The following is a 19079-nucleotide window of genomic DNA, read 5'->3' on the forward strand; positions in this document are numbered from 1 at the left end:
GAATGATGGCACTGCATTACTGTTCTTCATCTCAGTGAACAGATGGGGATAAATTCATGCATGGTCGGGTAATGAAACAGCATTTCCTTGAGGGTGCATTCTCTACTCCCAGAGCCTAGCTTAAGCATTCTTGTTGTATATGAATCTCTTACCTTATGTTTCTCCTTTCTATTCCTATCACAAATGAGTACACACTATCATTGTTATTCCTTGTTATAGGATGTCCTGCCTGTCTTATTCTGGTTATATCCCTAGGGCCTAGCCCAGTGTAAGGCACATAGCAGTTATTCAGTGTTAAATGAATTAAGCATATCAGATTAATGAAGGTTTTTTGGAATACAGGTTTAATGAGGTAGACTATAAGGAAGGGAAAATAATTTTTAGTATTTATCCTTCCAGACTCAGTGAAAATGTCATGACTCTCCCCAAACCTTTGCCAGGTCCCCTCAGGAAAAGGGAGACCCTGTCTTATCATTGTTCCCACAACATATTATACAGATCTCTATCCTGACATCTGGAGCTTTCCAGGAGGTTCAGTGGTAAAGAATCCTCCTGCCAATGCAGGAGATACAGGTTTGATCCTTGGGTTGGGAAGGTCCCCTGGAGGAGGAAATGGCAAAACCCACTCCAGTATTCCTGTTGGGAAAATTCCATGGGCAGAGGAGCTGGTAGCTACAGTCCACGGGGTCACAAAGAGTAGGACACAACTGAGTGATTGAGCATACACACTCACACAAGAGACAAAATAGAAAATGTGAGTGAAGATCTACACATAACATATTCTTGTTTTTTAAAAAAATGCACATATATGTGTACAGAGGCATGCGTGCACACACACACAAATCTAAACAAAATCACTCCAAGATGCACCAAACAAAACTTGCCATGTGAAAGGGTATGGGGCTCAAATAATCCATAAGTAAAATGTCCTAAGACTCTTGTGTCAGCAGTGATAAGCAGTATATGAATTGATACTATTGGTCAACAATATTCAAGTCAGAGTTGAGATATGAAATAGAAAAAAATCAGAACTAGAATATATGATAACTTATATAGTTACTGATATAATACTTTTAGTATATTAAGCAATACTGTTTACATAAAGAAGGAAGGAAGGAAGAAAGGAAGGGGGTCATTTTATAAGTTAAAGGTAGGACAACAGTCCTGATGTTCCAGACTGTGATGGACATAAGGTTGCTGATGGAAGAATCCAGCTCTCAGATCCCAGTGGATGAGCCTCATGGATGTTCATTTCATTGATCATACACAGGGTACTGTTTCTCCATCCGCTGGGTCCTATAGTTTCATACAGGCCTGATTCTGCTTGGGAAAAGAGGCGGGCGAGATTCTGCTTCCCTGCCAGGCCACCAGCCCATGTTGGAAGCCACCTCTCACACTGGCAGATTTATGAGTCTGGTTCTGGCACTGACTGGGTTCTTCCATCTGCCTGTTTGCCACGCACGCTCTGTCTCCATCCAGAGCTCTGTTCAGAGAGCAGCCAGGACATGTGGGTCTCTCCATGTGTTTGGCCCTGGCTGCCCTATCTATTATGGCCTTTCAGATTGTTGACTAACAAGCATGCTATCACTCATAGCAAATGAGAATACCCTCCGGTGAGAAATGATCAAGGCCAAACTCTAGACCTGGCCATGAACAAGCAAGTGAATTCCATTGGTGCATCTCTCATCCCCCACAGCTTATGCCGCCTACTATCGCAAGTGACCTAAAACTTTTAACAATACTTATACTTTTAGTGAGTAGCTCCTTTTTTAAAATTTTAATTAGAGGATAATTACTTTACAATGTTGTGATGGTTTCTTCCATACATCAGCATAAATCAGCCTTAGGTATACGTATGTCCCCTCCTCCTCGATCCCCCTTCCTGCCACCCTCCCCATCCCACCCCTCTAGATTGTCACAGCACTGGCTTTGGGTCCCCCGCATCATATAGCAAATTCCCACCGGCTATTTATTTTACACATGGTCATGTATATGTATCAAGGCTATTCTCTCAAATCATCCCACCCTCTCCTTCCCCCACCATGTCCAAAATTCTGTTCTTTATGTCTCCTCTGATACCCTACAAATAGGATTATCAGTACTATCTTTCTAGATTCTATATATATGTGTTAATATAGATTTGCCTTTCTCTTTCTGACTGACTTCATAGTGAGTAACTCTTAATAAATTTGTCTTTCAAATATGGAAGCCCAAATTGCAAATAAATAAATAACCCTGGAATATAATACATTAGTTTGGTGAAATCTTTCAGAATTCATGTCTTGACAATGTTTTAAGGAGATCTGATAAGTCACAAGTGATATAAATGCAAAATATTTAGAAGATAGTGTTTTAGGTTGCAAAATATAAAGTCTGCAGAAAAAGTCACTGGAAGATGTATTATCATTTCATGTTGTAAGAGGGATCCACTGCATGTTCTGTGTGGCTGTCATCACAAAAGGCATCTAGAGATCCTGGAATATAGGTTTTGGGTTCCTGCATTATGCTAGCTGTAGCTCTGATACTTGGTATATCAAAATCATTGCTGTTTCTTTTTTGTTTGTTTAGGATTTTATTTTTTTAAAATTAGTTTATCTATTTTAGTTGGGAGCTAATTACTTTCAATATTGTGGTGGTTTTTGCCATACATTGACATGACTCAGCCATGGGTGTACATGTGTCCACCCATCCTGAACCCCGCCCCCAACTCCCTTCCCATCCGATCCCTCTGGGTTGTCCCAGAGCAACAGCTTTGAGGGCCCTGCTTCATGCATCAAACTTGCACTGGTCATCTATTTTGCATATGGTAATATATGTTTCAGTACTATTCTCTTATATCATCCCACCCTCTCCTTCTCCCACATAGTCCTGTTTCTTGAATGTAGGCTCTGGAGTTGAAAGCTCAGTTCGCTCCCTTCTTGATGGGTGACTTTGGGCAGATAACTGAATGTTTCCAAGCTTTTTGTTCCCCATGATTTTAAACATGGGGGTAATAACTATATCAGAAAATTATTGATTATTAGAAATGTATATGAAAGCATCTAGAAAAGCTCAAAGAGTGTTTGTTGCTTTCACTTACTGGTTGGTCTAGGCAAGAATGTGTGTTGAAATTGATTTAAAAACTGTCCTGGATTAAGGAAACATGGTGTGATGCAAGCTCTGCTCTGCCCCTAACCAGGTGTTGAGTCTTGGACCACTTGGCTGACCTCTCTGGTTCCTTCTCTGTCAATCTCTCATCTGTTAGACAACAGTGGTCGCTAAACTTTTTTCTTTTACACCAAGGAGCAGTTTCATGGAAGACATTTTTTCCATGGACTGGGGAGGGGGAATGGTTTCAGGATGATTCAAATTCATTGCATTTATTTTGTGCCTTATTTCTATTGCTATTACACCAGCTCCACCTCAGATCATCAGACATGAGATCCTGGAGGTTGGGGAACTCTGTAGGAGACCTTTAAGTTGCTCTTTCAGCTCCAAGATCTTTGTTTTTATGATAGAAACTGACAAGGTAGGACTGATTAAGGGACCTGATATCACATAATTGGGCTTCAGTCTCTCTTCTGTTGGTTAAGCTCTCCAGGGCCAGCGTAGTTTCTTACAGTTCTTCTTCCTCCAGCCTTCATTCACTTTTCAACTCCCACAAGGCTTTGCCTTCACGAAATCATCTTCCCTTGGAGCAAAGTGGACACAGCCTCCTCCAGAGTCATCACACTGCCTGATACCTGTCACCTGTGTTTCTAAAGGACAGCAGAGGCTGGCAGCCCCTCCCTGGGTGTGCACGTGTCATGCTCTGAGGAAGAGAAGAGGGTTCTCTGCACACTTCTCAATACCAATGTCTAAGTAGCTGGAGAGCTTTCAGTCCCAGGGAGTTGGAGATGCTTCCAGTATCCTCCTTGGGAGGCTTCTTTACTTGTGAGCATTTCTGAGAAAGGCATGCATGGTTTTTGCTGTGCATGTTGTGTGTTCACACGTGTTAGTAGCTCAGTTGTGTCTGACTCTTTGTGGCCCCATGGACTGATAGATCACCAGCTACCTCTGTCCATGAGATTCTCTAGGCAAGAACACTGGAGTGGGTTGCCATGCCCTTCTCCAGAGGATCTTTCAGGCCCAGGGATCAAACCTGGGTCTCCTGCATTGCAGGCAGATTCTTTAGTGTCTGAGGCACCAGGGTTTTTCCTGTAGATCTTGTTTAAAAGTGACCCAGGGGGTTTTAAACGTACTGACCATGCTGCCCAACATCTTCATGCTCTGTTTAATCTTTCCTGATGAGTACCAGTGACAGTTCAGATCTGCAGAGAGGATTCTAGTCCTCTGGCCCGCTGAGTTATGCTTGGTTCAAGACCTCTTGACGTCTGCTTTATCCCACTGAGTGTAAATAAAGGAATTCAGCTGTAGACATTTCTATGCCTTTCAAAGCTGAAGGCTTCGATAGAATCAAGGCCATTTGGATGATGGCTTTGGAAATTATCCAGCAACTCAGATAATAAGTGTTTTGTGGATTGGAGAGTCATCATTACTGCTTCCTGTGTGGCTCAGCTGGTAAAGAATCCACCTGTAATGTGGGAGACCTGGGTTCAATCCCTGCGTTGGGAAGATTCCCCTGGAGAAAGGAATGGCTACTCACTTCAGTATTCTGGCCTAGAGAATTCCATGGACTGTATAGTCCATGGGGTTGCAATAAGTCGGACACGACTGAGTGACTTTCACTGTCACTTTTCACTTACTGGTCTTAATCTAGGGGTGGCACGTACCCATTCAGAAGGCTCTGAAATCGACACTTGCTCTGAAGTGTAGCACCAAGGTGGCAGGGTGTTCTCTTGAACATTTTTTTCCCCTTTCTGAACAATGGATATAAGAGAAATGGGAGTTAAAAATGAATTAGCTAAAATACTGCTCTCAGTAAAAAGTAAAATGTATTGTGATCACCAAGTCAACTAATCATCACATAATTTTAGGCAAATGATAGTCTTTTCAAGAAACAAATTATCAAAACTCCTAACACAATCATCTAATCATCAGTCATTAAAAGAGACATTGTAAAGGTGGTAAGGACCATCTCCAAGTTGTAAGGACATCTCGCTGTCAGATGATGTTGGGTAAAAAACAGTCCGTAAAGGAATTTGGAGCACTCATCTATCACAAGGATAGTAAATAGGGAAATGGATATTCTTCTTCAAGGTTTTGAAAAAGTCCACAGCAGTTAATGAGGATATTTATAACTCTTTCCTGGGGGGCGGGGAATGTAAATTGTAATGACTAAGTACATTTGCAATAAAGAAAATGTAGTCATGGTAAAGATGAATAAATATAGGGACTTCCCTGGTGGTTCAGTGGTTCAGACTCCACGTTTCCACTGCAGGGAACATGGGTTCGATCCCTGGTTGGGGAACTAGGATCCCACATGTTGCATGGTTGGGTCAAAATAAAGTGAAAAAACAGTGCAGGCGTCTTATAAAAAAATAAAAAAGGAAATCATGTGATAATGTACAAAAGGGAAAAGATGTGAATGATGAAGTGTTAAAAGGGGTTTCAATAGCTGAGGTTGTTCAGAGCCGAGAAGAGGCAGATGACGAGGCACTCAGGCGCCGACACTGTCTCTGCCGCTGCAGCTGCGGTCCTCATTAGCCAGGCAACAGATGTGCCTTTACCCAGGGCCCACTCTCTGATCCACGCTGTGCTTTGAGCTTTTGTATTCACTCCCAGAGCTTCTGGCCTAGAAACCCCCCAAATGAAGCGTCACGGTTTCCTCCAGATTGGGCCTTTCCATCAAACTATGCTTGTCTCTTCCTTTCCTAGGAAATTCTCGCAGAGTCTTATGCATGTATGCTCATGTGGACGCATGCATGCAGACCACGAGCTGGTCGATTCTCCTGGACTGGGCGTCAAACATTCTGCTGTTTCAATTCTAAGTACTCCCATCACTTTGTTGTGAGGCCAATAAAGGTTTACTCGCTATCTTCTCATGCCCTGTGGTGCTGGGGCTGAGATACAATACGGGCAAATCAGATTGTCCACCGAGTTAAATCCTCTTATCCAAAACGGCTCTCTGCCTTTGAGTCTGAGTTTATTCAGGGGCCCTGAGGCAGTTGTGAGCCAGGGTTTCCACGATGGTCAGAAGGCACCCTGCAGATTTCCTGGAAGCCCGGGCCAACACTTTTGGCTAAATGGTTCTGGACGCAATAAATACTCCAAGCTCTAACCTTTCCTAAGTCCCCGCACGGTTGCTCCCACGTGGCCTTGCCTCCACATGATGCTGATCCTTTCTGACAGCGAAGCACAAAAGGAGAAATGGGAAGTGACAGATCAAACCCACAGCAGAGTCCTTTCCCTCATGACTTTTCTTGTGCATCCCGGCAATTAGTGCCCATTCTTAGAGACACAGTGTAGGGCGCGAGGTTGCTCTCTAGCACATCAACCACAGAATACACAGAACACCAAGGATAAGTCCAGGCTGAGGTGCCTGCTCAGAGAACTGCCATTAGTTTGTGTCACATGTCACCCCTGAGGAGTCCCACCTCCTTTCTTTGTTGTTATTGTTTGTTGTTTAGTCTGTAAGTCATGTCTGACTCTCTTGTGATCCCATGAACTGGTTCCTCTGCCCAGCATTCCCCAAGCAAGAATACCATGGAGTGGGTTGTCGTTTCCTTCTCCAGGGGATCTTCTCAACCTCGGAATTGAACCCGTGTCTCCTGCATTGGCAGGAGGACTCTTTACCACGGAGTCCCCAGAGTTGCCCTGCCTTCTTTCTACTCCAGGGAAAATAGGAAATGGGCTTAAAAAAGGAGCAAACACACACACACACTGTACCACTCTGAGAAACCCTGCACACACAGAAACACACACATGCTGTCGCATTCTGTGTAACCCTTGGCCAGGCACAAATTAAACTCCAGAAAGAAAGTCAAGAGAGACTAAAGAGCTGGGAATCTGACATTTGGAGCCTTCCAATAATAAGGTTTTTGTTCAGCTCTTAAGGAATATTAGAACCAGAAAGATCTTGGAGATCATTTAGCCCAACCCTATCTTTTACAGATGAGAAATCCAACCCACAGAGGGAACATGCCTTATCAGAGGTCACACAATTACTGGGGTACAAAGCCATAACTGACGTCCCTCCCTCTCTTGACAGAGCAGAACTGAGACAGGGTGACTCTGCAGTGTGAGGATGAAGGATGCACACTCAGAGGGTAGGGGTGTGCTGAGTTTGGCACTTGGGATCTGTGTTCAGGTGGCCTGATACACACTGCACTCGGATACGTTGTACCTCTCCAAGAGGGACAGAAGTGAATACGGCTCCCTGCTCCCAGGAGATGTCTCTGAGCATCAGGAGAGGTCCACTCTCTGTCCTGCAGCTGCTCACTTATTTTCAGGTTTCGGGGGAAGATCAAGCATCACAGCAGGGTTTCAAGGCCATTGGACTCTCTGCCATTAACCCATCAGCTGTTATCAGTGCTGGGTCCTAGCAATGCTCCTTGTTTGAGAGGAAAATAAAAGTAGAACCAAATGGGTGGGTTACTGTCCAGTCACATAGAGAACTAGCTGCAGCCTTCAGCAAATCATTTAACATAGCTTATGACTGTCTTCCTAAATGAACTCACAGACTCAGTCAAAAATGAAGGAAATTGGACCACACACTTTCTCTGTGCTCTTTGAGATATCTCTTTTCTATTTCTCTGGGATGCTATGAGGATAAATTAGGCAAGGACTGCAGAAAACAAGAAAATCTAAAGAAGTTATCCTTGCCATCTTCATTTATGGAATATTCCTCAGCACATATATTGAAGGCCCACCATCATTATTGGTCACACTTTTCTCCCCAAGAAGGAGGAATGGAATGTCCGAATCAGAGTTCCATACTTGAAAATGAGAGAACTCTAGATCCTTAAAATTCTGTTCACTGTCCACTGTCCACACTCCCTTGGCTTCCCATCATGGCATTTGACCCCATGTCAGTTCATATCATTTGGGGGAAAAGGAATATAATGATCAAAATTCATAGTTTGAGAAGAATTTCTGCTGAAAATCTTAGAATGAAATCTATCATCTTTACACAGAGAGAAGAGAAATTCCTCATAAAGTTCTGTTTTATTTTTGTTTTTTTGGTCATATGTGTTTTTGTTTATTAGAATTGCTGTTTAAATCTTACTGAAGATTGGTCATTTCATAATTATGCCAGAAGAATCAGAATGTTTTAAAAATATCTTTCAGTTTGAAAATACTGCATTGATGTAGAATTTAATTTTATAACAGAAGAAAAAAATAACTTCCATTAGCACTCAGAGATAATAGCTGTACATTTTAGTTTATTTCTTGCCAGTTTTTTTATGTATAATTATAAATTTGGGATTATACTTGTAATACACATACGGTGTTTTCTTAGGGTCTATTAAATATTCAGAGCCACAGGCAACCACATGTCTCATTTGGCACTGGTCCACTTGGGAGGAACTATAGCTTATCAACAGGGCAGCATCACTTGCTCCTCTTCAGCCTGTTTCTTTGCAGTGATCCAGGGCAGCTCAGGTGCAAAGAGACCACAGACACATCAGAGGATGCAGGAGCCACCTTGGCTTACAAGACTTATCACGTCCCATCAGAGTCAGTAAAAGGTGCAGCAGTTCCACAGACATGGCTTCCAAGTTTCCAGAGTCACTTGCACTGGGAAATCATAGCATGGCACTGTCTTGGGTAATCTCAGTTCTCTGAGTCCAGGGGCAATTCACCAATCAGGGGTTAATTCTGCCTAGTAACATAGCTGATATGTACCCTCTTTCTCTGGAAAAACGGAGCTAGAAAACTAAGAGAATCTCATATTTTCTTGTAAAAGAGAAAAAGCTTTTACCTCTGATACTATATACGAATTTTTAGCCCTCATAAAAATCTTCTCACTAAATCATAAGCATGCTTCATTTCTCTTAAAGGTGTTTCAGAAATATCACAGTCTCATAATGAGTTTGGACAATCCTCTAGTTCTGTGTATTTAGCTACCACCAAATATCCTTCTACTCTTTTTTTTAAATTTTTTTACCAATTATTTTTATTAGTTGGAGGCTAATTACTTTACAACATTGTAGTGGTTTTTGCCACACATGACATGAATCAGCCATGGATTTACATGTGTTCCCCATCCTGAACCCACCTCCCACCTCCCTCCCTTAAAGCTGACTGAACATCCCTACTCAGGTTATCTCCTTAACATAAATTCAAGGAATGGAACTAATGGGTCCAAAGTTTATAAAACTCTTGCACATCTTTGACCAGCTGCTCTTCAAAAAGAAAATGTCAGCTTGCATTTTTTAATGGCTAGTTTCTTTAAAAAACATTATTTGTTTATTTCTGGCTGCACTGGGTATTCATTGCCCTGCACGGGCTTTCTCCAGTTGTGGGGAGCAGGAACTACTGTGTTGAGGCTTCTCTTGCTGTGTAGCGTGGCTCTAGGGTACATGGGTTCAGTAGTTGCGGCTCCGGGCCTCTGGAGCACGGGTTCAATAATGCTGGCGCAAGGGCCTAGCTGCTCCATGGTGTGTGATGTCTTCCTGGATCAGGGATGAAACCCATGTCTCCTACATTGGCAGGTGAATTCCCCACCACTGAGCTACCAGGGAAGCCCCTCAGTTTATGTTTTGACTCAAATTGTATGAAAGTACTTATACCTTTAACAACACAATTATACTTCTTTAAAGCACTTGCCAATTTTACATGGGGAAAATTCTGGACTTTAAAAAAACGACTTCTCTGTGATAATTCATGAGTTTAGAAATGTTTATGTGCATATAAATTTTTTGTTAATTGTCTATTTTTGTCCTTGCCCATTTTTATTTTTGGAAGCTCATCTTTTTAAGTAGTAAGAATATTTACATGGGAGTCTCATATTCTGAAAATATTTTTGCAGTCTTTATTCACTTTTTATTTTGGTAGAAATGCTTATTTTTCAGGTAGACTTATCAGTCCTCTTCCATCTGCTTGTATTAACATTCCTAATGCTTTTGTGGATGTGTATGTAGACTTTCTAAGTGTTTGAAATCCCTATTTTTCTTGCTTTATAATGTGCATTGAAAAGCTTTCTGCTTATTTTAAGGCTCTGGAACAGTTTATATAGTTACTGACTTTCTATGCCTTGAAATTTTGAAGGAATTTATATTATAGTTATGTGTCTCCAATGAAATGAGATAAATTTTAGACAGTTTAAAATTTTCTCTATTGTTATTCATCTATTTGGTTTTCTACTTCTATTAAAGGCATTGTTAAAAAGTTACATTTTCATAGAATATTATCGATTTTATTGAGAGATAAGCATGTATTGGCATAGAGCTGAATATACAATTTTAATAAAACTATAGTACAGACTTTTAAACATTTATATATTTTTGCTTATATATTTTTTCTCTTTTTTTTTAACTTTTGTCTTTCTTATGTTAGAACAAGGGGATTATACATTTTAATTATCAATCCTATTGTTTTCTGATTCATTGATTTGTTCATAATTTTCATTGATCTGCTTCCTTTGCTTTCCTTGTTTTTCTCTCTTTTTTTAAAGGAAAAATGTCTCTATGATTATAAAAAGTAATTGCAGGAGAGCCCAGGCAATGATATTTCCTGGCACTATCAAGGAGATAGGTAAATGTTAGTAAGGCAATGGATCTCTCAGGGATTCTAGTCTGAGAACATGAGAAAATGGTATGTTTATGGGACAGGAAGAAACCAGGACCTGATTCCAGCTAAGCCCAGTGCCTCTGGTTAGAGCCGCCATTAAATCATTCCAGATAGAACCCAGTGTAGCCTCTAGGCTTTACCTGGGGAGCCAATTGTGTTGTCTTTTGAGATGCCTGGAAGTGGGGCTTTTATGCTTTCTCTTAGTCCCTGGGCTGGTGAGAAAGGAAAGTTAAGAGGGGCACATCCCCTATCACTCTAAACAGGAGGTGTCACCAGGGTCTCTATGGAGTCTCTAAACAGGAGGTGTGACTAGGGTCTCCATGGAGTCTCCCCTGCAGGGAGAGGAAGTTCATCTGTGATCCTGAAGAAGGTGAAGATCAGTTTCCAGTTTTTCTTTGTTTCACCTACTTCTAACCAGTTAGTGCATGCTAGACACTGTGCCAAGTATTTGTATGAAGCATCTTAAGTCTTGATAACTCCATGAACTAGGCAGTCACATTATCTCCGTTTTGGGGGGCAGAGGGGGAGGAAACAGTACAGTGACTTGCCGGAAGTCACACAGACAGGAGGTCCTGTAGGTTGGACTGCAAAGCTTGTGTTTTTCACCACCATGAGAGATTCTGTTTTATCACAGCTGATCTTAATTCCTACTGCAGAGCTTTATCATTTAAGGGGGAGCTTGTCAAGCCTAGAATTAATGATAAAAATGAACTTAAAGTACTCATTATGTGCATATTCTCCTCTAAATTCGATTCCATTTCTCACCTTAAAGCAAGGAAAACATTGGTATGGAAGACAATACTTAAACTGAACATCGGAGTAATCAGTACATTCCTCAGCATGCCAGTGAGTATTTTTATTATTGTCCCAAAGAGATGGGAGTGGGGGATGAGGGAGAAGAGAGGGGAGGAGGGAAAGTTGAGGGGGAGGAAGCTTTGGAAGAAGAAAGGGGCAAATGATAACTGAGATCACATCCCAAATAATCTGACCCCATAGCATGTACAAAAAAAATGTTTATTTTAAAATACAAAGTCATTTTTTAAGTTAAAATTAAGATGTCTAAGTGTTAAATCACTTTACTAGACAATACAGATCTGTGAGTTATGCTTTTGAAACACTCTCCCTAGAGAACTGTTGGGCCTTTTTTTTTTTTTCCCCTCATGAGAGAGACGAGTGCAATCAATGAAGGTAAAGTTGCAACTTAATTGAATGTCAAGCAATGTGAGCAGAATCAGCTGCCCAGAATGAATCACGGCAAATCAGGTCGAGCGATTTCTCTCATCTCCAGCCTCTCTGGAAGTTCAGTCAGAAGGACAGGAGATGCAGGCTGGAGGGGGGCGGGGAAGGATTCTGTTCCACTCTGACGTGAGTCTTTATATTGAGGCCAGCATTTACATTTACAACCTCTTCTGAACACACAAAGCAAGCCATGCATTTTTTTTTTTTCAAGAGCACAATTGCTATACTTAACATGGCAGCCACTCATGACTATTGACTTACATATTCAGGCATACTTTAAAAATTATATATATTTCAATTCAGGCACTAGAAAGCAAAAGCCACCTGTAAAAGACAAGGCCTACTTAGATGAGATTTTATGCAGGGCTCTACTCATTCTATTTTGACCGGAAAAGGACACATCTAGTAAGGCTGCTGATGTAAGCCCAGGGAGAGAGGAAAGAAGAGAAAAAGCAGACAGAAAATGTTGTTTAGGACCCGACAGGAAAGAAGGAAATCTCTTTCTGTACTTACAATAGCAGTTGGGGTGGCAGCCAGCACGCAATAGAGCAGCAGAGGGGTGATGAAGCTTTCCTCCTCTGTCCCCGGGTAAGGCTTCATTAAGTCTCCGTCCTGACAGAAGAATCCTTGGATATGCACCTGAAAAGTGTCAGTGCATTCGAAGTAGTAGGCAAGCAGCACTGTCCCAGCCATGATGACAAGCTGAAAATACAGCATGGCCACACAGAGACATTAGCAGGGCTTCGGAGCCGCGCCCGCCCCTCCGAGCATACTCCCTCCATCACCCGGCGGCTCTCCTGTACTGGTACTGACTGGCAAGAGTGTGCGTGTCTGGCTCCACGTGCGCCGGGCTCAGGGAGTGTGTGCTTACTTGTCTGCCTTGTAACATCTGTTATATAAACCTCCCAGCAAATAAGAACGGCTCCCATCTGAGAGGCAGACCACAGCATCGCTTGTAGAGAGACCCAGCTTCTCCTGCCCCCCCGCCCCTCCCAGAGGATGTGTGGGAATCAAGGCAATGCTGCTATTCAGGACACAGGTGAAAAGTCAAAGGACAGTGGCATGTGAATTGGCCAGATGTAGCATGAGATCGGCTCATGGAAAATTTCAGAAAATATTAGAGATAAACTTACCTTATTATAAAGTATTAGAGGCAGGTAAATGATGAATGAATGAACAAATGAATGAATGATCAGGAAAGCTAATGCCTAGAAAAGGTTAAGGGAAATGTTCAGAACCACACCCTAAATTAATGGCATGGATAAGAATATACAGGTATCCTATATCAGTCATAACTCTTATCCTTTTCGAAAAAGGTATTACCTTTATTCCAAAAATAAAGGTAAGGCTTTCTACCTTTAATAAAGGCTTTCTACCAGTCAATAAAGGACTTTGCTGATGATCACATCTTATTCTATATGTACTTCATAAGGTTTGGACACAAAAAGGGACACAATTTTATCCTTTCGTTTAGCTCAGACATGTCCCAGATACTCACTGAGGTTTAGATGAAGCCTTTAATAGGTGTGAGGAGTTGGGGGAGTATAGAAACACCATTATTTTCCTCATTCACAATAGAAACACCAAAATGGCAAGATGAGATGGTGATAAAGGTAGACAGAAAAGAAGTCTTTGAGATTATGAAATTACAGAAAACTAAGCTGGAAAAGACCTTGGAAATCTTCCCATATAAAACCTTTATTTCATAGATGAGCAAGCAGAGGCCCAGCAAGGAGAACTAATTCCTGCTGGATTATCCAGTAAGTAAACCAAACATGTGCTTATGCTGACAATCAGCAAAGCAAGGAAACTGAAATGGAGAAAAAGTATTTTTAAATGTTGATTTGTTTCAAAGTATCAAAGTAATCATTTTGGGGAAAATTAGAACTTGGTAGAAGGCAATGGCACCCCACTCCAGTACTCTTGCCTGGAAAATCCCATGGACAGAGGAGCCTGGTAGGCTATAGTCCATGGGGTCGCAAAGAGTCAGACACGACTGAGCGACTTCACTTTCACTTTTCACTTTCATGCATTGGAGAAGGAAATGGCAGCCCACTCCAGTGCTCTTGCCTGGAGAATCCCAGGGACCGTGAAGCCTGGTGGGCTGCCGTTTATGGGGTCGTACAGAGTCGGACATGACTGAAGTGACTTAGAAGCAGCAGTGTGTCTTTTATGGCTTAAAAATTGTTTCTGTGTGGAAGTACATAAGCGGCAGGGAGGAAGAAGTGTCATCTTTGAGGGTTTAGTCTCCAGTTTTTATTCCAGCCTTGGAGTGACTAACCCAAGGTCACATAGCTAGTTAGTGTTAGACCCAGGACAAGAAACCCCCATTTTTAGATCTCCAGGGGGCAAAATACCTGTCATGGAGTGGAAATCACCTCCTATACAAGTTACGGGGGGAGGCAAGGTAGCTCAGCTCTCATGCAGAGAGGCACTGTTTGTCATCTTTATCCACATCCATGTCCATTTCTTTAGCCGCAACACTGGAGCAGAGCCTCACACTCTGCCCACTCTTTCACATCAGGCACAGTCTCTGCCTCTGGAAAGTTAGCTTTGCGATTTCTCCTCCTCATTGTCTTTAAGGGTCATTTGGATTAAGAATCTTCCACAGTCTTCCATTTTCTCTAATTCAATGCCTTTCCTCTTTGGTTCAGAAGCCTTGAATTATCTCTGGCTGCACTGACTTCAAAGTACAAACTCCTAACCATCCTGCTTATAAAGGTCTGTAGGCTCCAGATCATACTTTCCAATCACTCTCATACCCAGCATGTTTCTGGCTCTATAAGGATTATATTCCATTATCTGACGTTTGCTACCTTCCTCCCCAGTGGACCTTCTGTCCCAACTTCTGACCATCCAGTAATCTCTAGACGTTTGCATGTGTTTCTCGGTGCCTGAAGTTATTTATTGGCCTGTGTAAATTACCAGTGCTTGCGCCACCATCTCTACTGTTTCAAGCATTTTCTTTCTTTAACACAAACTTGGATACAGATGTTTCCTAGAAGGATGAGAAATAGGTGCTCCCAAGCTGCCCCAGTGAATGGTGCTCTTGCCAGCAGCTAGTTTATAAAGTCAAGGCCGTGATGTCTCTGTTTCTCTTCTGTTGCCCTGCTCAGTTGAATTGACTGGATGGGAAAGAAGCTGGCCAGCTGACCTGAATGTTTTGGAGCTAACACTAGGATTCCAACAGTGTGGGGGCTCTGCCTCTGTTTCTGTTTTCTGCACAGGCTTGATCTGATTTCTGTTTATCTTATCCATGTGGCAGGAAACACATTTTCTCTCTCTCGGCTTCATTAGTACTTAGGAGAAATGTGCTTGGAGAACAGGCAGATCAATGGGGGCTTTTTGGATAAAACAAACATAAATAAATGGCATCTAGCTTCCTCTATTGAGGAGGAATGTTATATTTTATTAGATGCATTTGTGCTACCACTTCCATTTAAAAGAGAAAAAGGTAAAGGGAAGTAAATGATAGCAAAATTGTGTGTGTGTATATATATATATATATACACATATATATATATATGTGATCTATATACAAATGACCTATATATGTGTGTGTATATATATAATCATATATATATACACATTATATACGTATACATATACATATACATTATACATATATAATGTATGTGTGTTCATGTTAGGTCACTTTAGTCGTGTCTGACTCTGTGCAACCCTATGGATTGTAGCCTGCCAGGCTCCTTTGTCCATGGGATTCCCCAGGCAAGGATACTGGAGTGTGTTGCCATGCCCTCCTCCAGGGGATCTTCCCAAGCCAGAGATCGAACCCAGGTCTCCCGCATTGCAGGCAGATTCTTTACCATGAGCACAGGCTTCTTTTCTCTTGAATGTTCTCTCATGAAAGAAAGTGAAAATTAAGTCACTCAGTCGTGTCTGACCCTTGGTGACCCCATGGACTGTAGCCTACCAGGCTCCTCCATCCATGGGATTTGAATACTGGAGTGGGTTTCCATTTCCTTCTCCAGGGGATCTTCCTGACCTAGGGATCGAACCCGGGTCTCCCACATTGTAGGCAGATCTTCACCATCTGAGCCACCAGGGAATCTAGCTTTCTCTCGTGACCATGTATTAAAAAGAAGAGCAGGAACAGGAGAAGCACGTTGATTCTGCTTCCATGGGCAAACTCACAGCACGGATGGCACACAGTTAGCTGTCAGCATCCTCCCTTCCTCTTCCCTATCCTGGGCCACATTCATCACTGTCTAGGTTTGTGTCACTCGTGCCAGCTGGCACCCTTGCCGTCTGCGCTGCCTTCTCCAGCCCCAGCTAGGGAGGCCTGGAGGGTGGCCATAATGTTGGCATCACATGAGCAGATGGCGAGGCTGTGCCGGACCCAAGTGCTGGTGGCAGGGTTGATGATACCAGTGTGAAAAGAGCAATTAAGGCTGTGGGGAGATAAGGTGTCAGGAGCTCCCGTACCAGGGATTCTCCTCAGCTGTCACTTCCTAAGAATGACAACCCGATATGGGAGGATGCATGAAGTCCTGATCATTCTATGAAGATTCAGAAGGCAGCAGCCAGCAGTGTATGAAAAGCAGCTTCTCGGAGTCGACAGTCCTGTGTTTCTACCCCAGCCCTCTGCTGATGGGAGAAAAGTTAAGGTCACAGAGGGGTAACTGGGAAGGTCACAAAGTTGAGAGGAGAGACTGAGATAACAGATACATTTTCCTTTGGTCGGTAAAGTCTGAAGAAATTGTGGACCACTAATTTATACAACAGGATACAAGCTAGGAGAGCAGGCGACAGATAGTGGTGTATGACTCATGTGAGTGAGTGAAACTGTGTGTGTGTGTGTGTGTGTGTGTGTGTGTGTGTGTGTGTGTGTCCAGGGATGTAAGGGCAGACTTATGATGTGGAAATGAGAGGACTGGTATCTGGTTTGGAGTGTAAAGGGGATATTTTTATTTTAAGATTTATTTTTATTTATTTATTTGGCTGCGTCAGTCTTGGTTACAGCATGTGGGATCTAGTTCCCTGACCAGGGATCAAACCTGGGCCTCCTGCATTGGAAGCTTGGACTCTTGGCTTCTGGATACCAGGGAAGTCCCTAAAGGGCATATTTTGAAGTGAGGGATCCTAGTGCTAAGTGACCAATCATCTCAGTTTGCCCAGGACCAAGGGCTGTCCTGGGACGTGGGACCTTTCAGTGCTAATATGGAGATGTTTGTGTGTCTTGAACAAATTAGGGTGCTCAGTCACTCTACCTGAAGCAATGAATGCTCCCCTCCCCCAAAAGCTTTCTTATTCTGGTCTTGCCAGAAGTGATTGAGACCAGTGCCAATTAATCAGCCAACCAACAACTGTTTCTGAAAATTGTCTCTGCATTCTGTCCCAAACTAAGTGTAGTGAAGGTGAGGAATTCTCAGATAAGCTCTCTGATCTCAAGTCATTTGTGACCCAACTGAGGAGCACACGTCAACATAGGAAACAGACAGTGATCTGGAGGAGGGTGTCAGTTGATACCCAGCTGGGGTTCATATGTGGTTGGTGACCTAGTAGGGCTGGGTGTTGACAGAAGGAGAGCAAGGGAAGGGGCTGCTGTGCGGAGGAGGAGAGAGGGCAAGGGGGTGGAGAAGGCAGAGTGGTGTGTGTTCAGGATATAGATTTTGACTAAGCCCCAGGGACATATGTTCAATTCCATAGAGAGAGAGAATAAAGGATACTCAGAACAGAAGGAACGCTGCATCAGAGCTTAGATGATCAGATCTGGCATGGTTGCGATGCAGAAGCAAAGTCTTAGAACCTCAAGGCATAGTACACATTAAAGATTTGCATGTTGTTCAGTACTGGCAAAGTATGTTAGGCACCAAGGTCAGTAGCTGCACAAAACAACTGGGGTGGGAAACCCCCAAGTGGTACTGATGGACAAGATAGTAAGCTGGAGGGGAAACACCTGAGAAAACGGACTGTGAGCCCCGTGAGACCTCACTGGGAACCCTTAGATATAAAAGTGATGCTTTGAGAGGAACAGGAAGTCTTCCATAATTACAGGGGAAAGAGCCAAGGAGAAACAGAAGGAGTAGGAGATGGGGGAGATGGTGATGATAAAGGTGATGATCTATACTATGCACGTCTTGGGAACTGTTCTAAGCACGTGACATAAATCAACTCTTTTCTCTGTGCTCAACCAACCAAAATGGTACACATATTATTTCCATTTTATAGAAGAGGAAACAGAAGCCCTTATGTTATAAGGTCACATAACTTGGCTGAATCTACGATTACTACTGTAATTATGATGTATTTCTTCACACAAACTCTGCCAGCCTGGGGAAAATCATGTTAGAAACAAGTCAGCATAATATTAAGGGCTAAACCATGTGCTACAGACTTGAGTACTTAAAAAATTTTTATTTGACTGTGCTGGGTCTTAGTTGCGGCATGTGGGATCTAGTTCCCTGACTAGGGATCGAACCTGGGCCCCCTGCATTGGGAGTGTGAAGTCTTAGCCACTGGATCACCAGGGAAGTCCCCAGGCTTGAGTACTTGATTCAAATATCTCCTGGAATCAATGTCTTCATCTGTATGAAGGTCAATAATAACTCATAAATATGCCCTGAGGCATGTTTATATATTCTCATTTTGTTTCAAAAAGAAGTTATACCAACTTCTACCAAATAAAGTAAGCAAGCATCAATGAGCTGTTGGAACAGAAGAAATAAATATGGAGACAGGAATTACATCCTTGAGTATAAGTTGTCTAATAGTCAACACAATAAGGAATTACTGGTCAGTTTGACATTTCACAGTAACTATAAGATAAAAACCAACCAATGGTTAAATAAAGGTAAGTAGAATCTTTCTGATAGAGTGCCTGGACAGAAATTCATCCTGGGTCCTCACAAGTGACATGATAAACAGTGACCATGCTGACAATGACTGTGCTGTTCCTTACATGGGATTTCATATCAACTCTTAACATAGGTTGGTGATATCACATTTAAGCTAAAAGCACAAAAACAATAGTGTGAGATAGAAGGGAGGAGGTGGGTGTCATGATTCAGTGTAGGTTAAACTTGAGAGATATACAGCACAATGAAAGGTTAAGGCTGCCTAGGCTGGAAACCCACTCTGCTGCTTTCTAGGAATGTGACAAATTCCTGTGCCTCTGTTTCTTCATTAATAAAGTGAAGGGGCTAGTAATACTGCAGCACTTACCT

The 19079-nt window shown here is 42.5% G+C and overlaps 1 protein-coding gene across 4 annotated transcripts in view; it reads right to left on the reverse strand.

Annotated features, from left to right (window-relative positions):
* Positions 1-19079, reverse strand: part of PLPPR1 (phospholipid phosphatase related 1) — a 295003-nt gene that overhangs the window by 35916 nt on the left and 240008 nt on the right. For 3 of the 4 annotated variants that reach the window (XM_070459368.1, XM_070459365.1, XM_070459366.1), the window contains exon 3: positions 12406-12594. In XM_070459368.1, the coding sequence (XP_070315469.1) occupies positions 12406-12594 (189 nt within the window). The remainder of the gene's footprint in view (positions 1-12405; positions 12595-19079) is intronic. The other variant, XM_070459367.1, reaches the window with a different exon arrangement.

The sequence above is a fragment of the Odocoileus virginianus genome, chromosome 31, assembly GCF_023699985.2.
Source record: "Odocoileus virginianus isolate 20LAN1187 ecotype Illinois chromosome 31, Ovbor_1.2, whole genome shotgun sequence".
Lineage (NCBI taxonomy): Eukaryota > Metazoa > Chordata > Mammalia > Artiodactyla > Cervidae > Odocoileus > Odocoileus virginianus.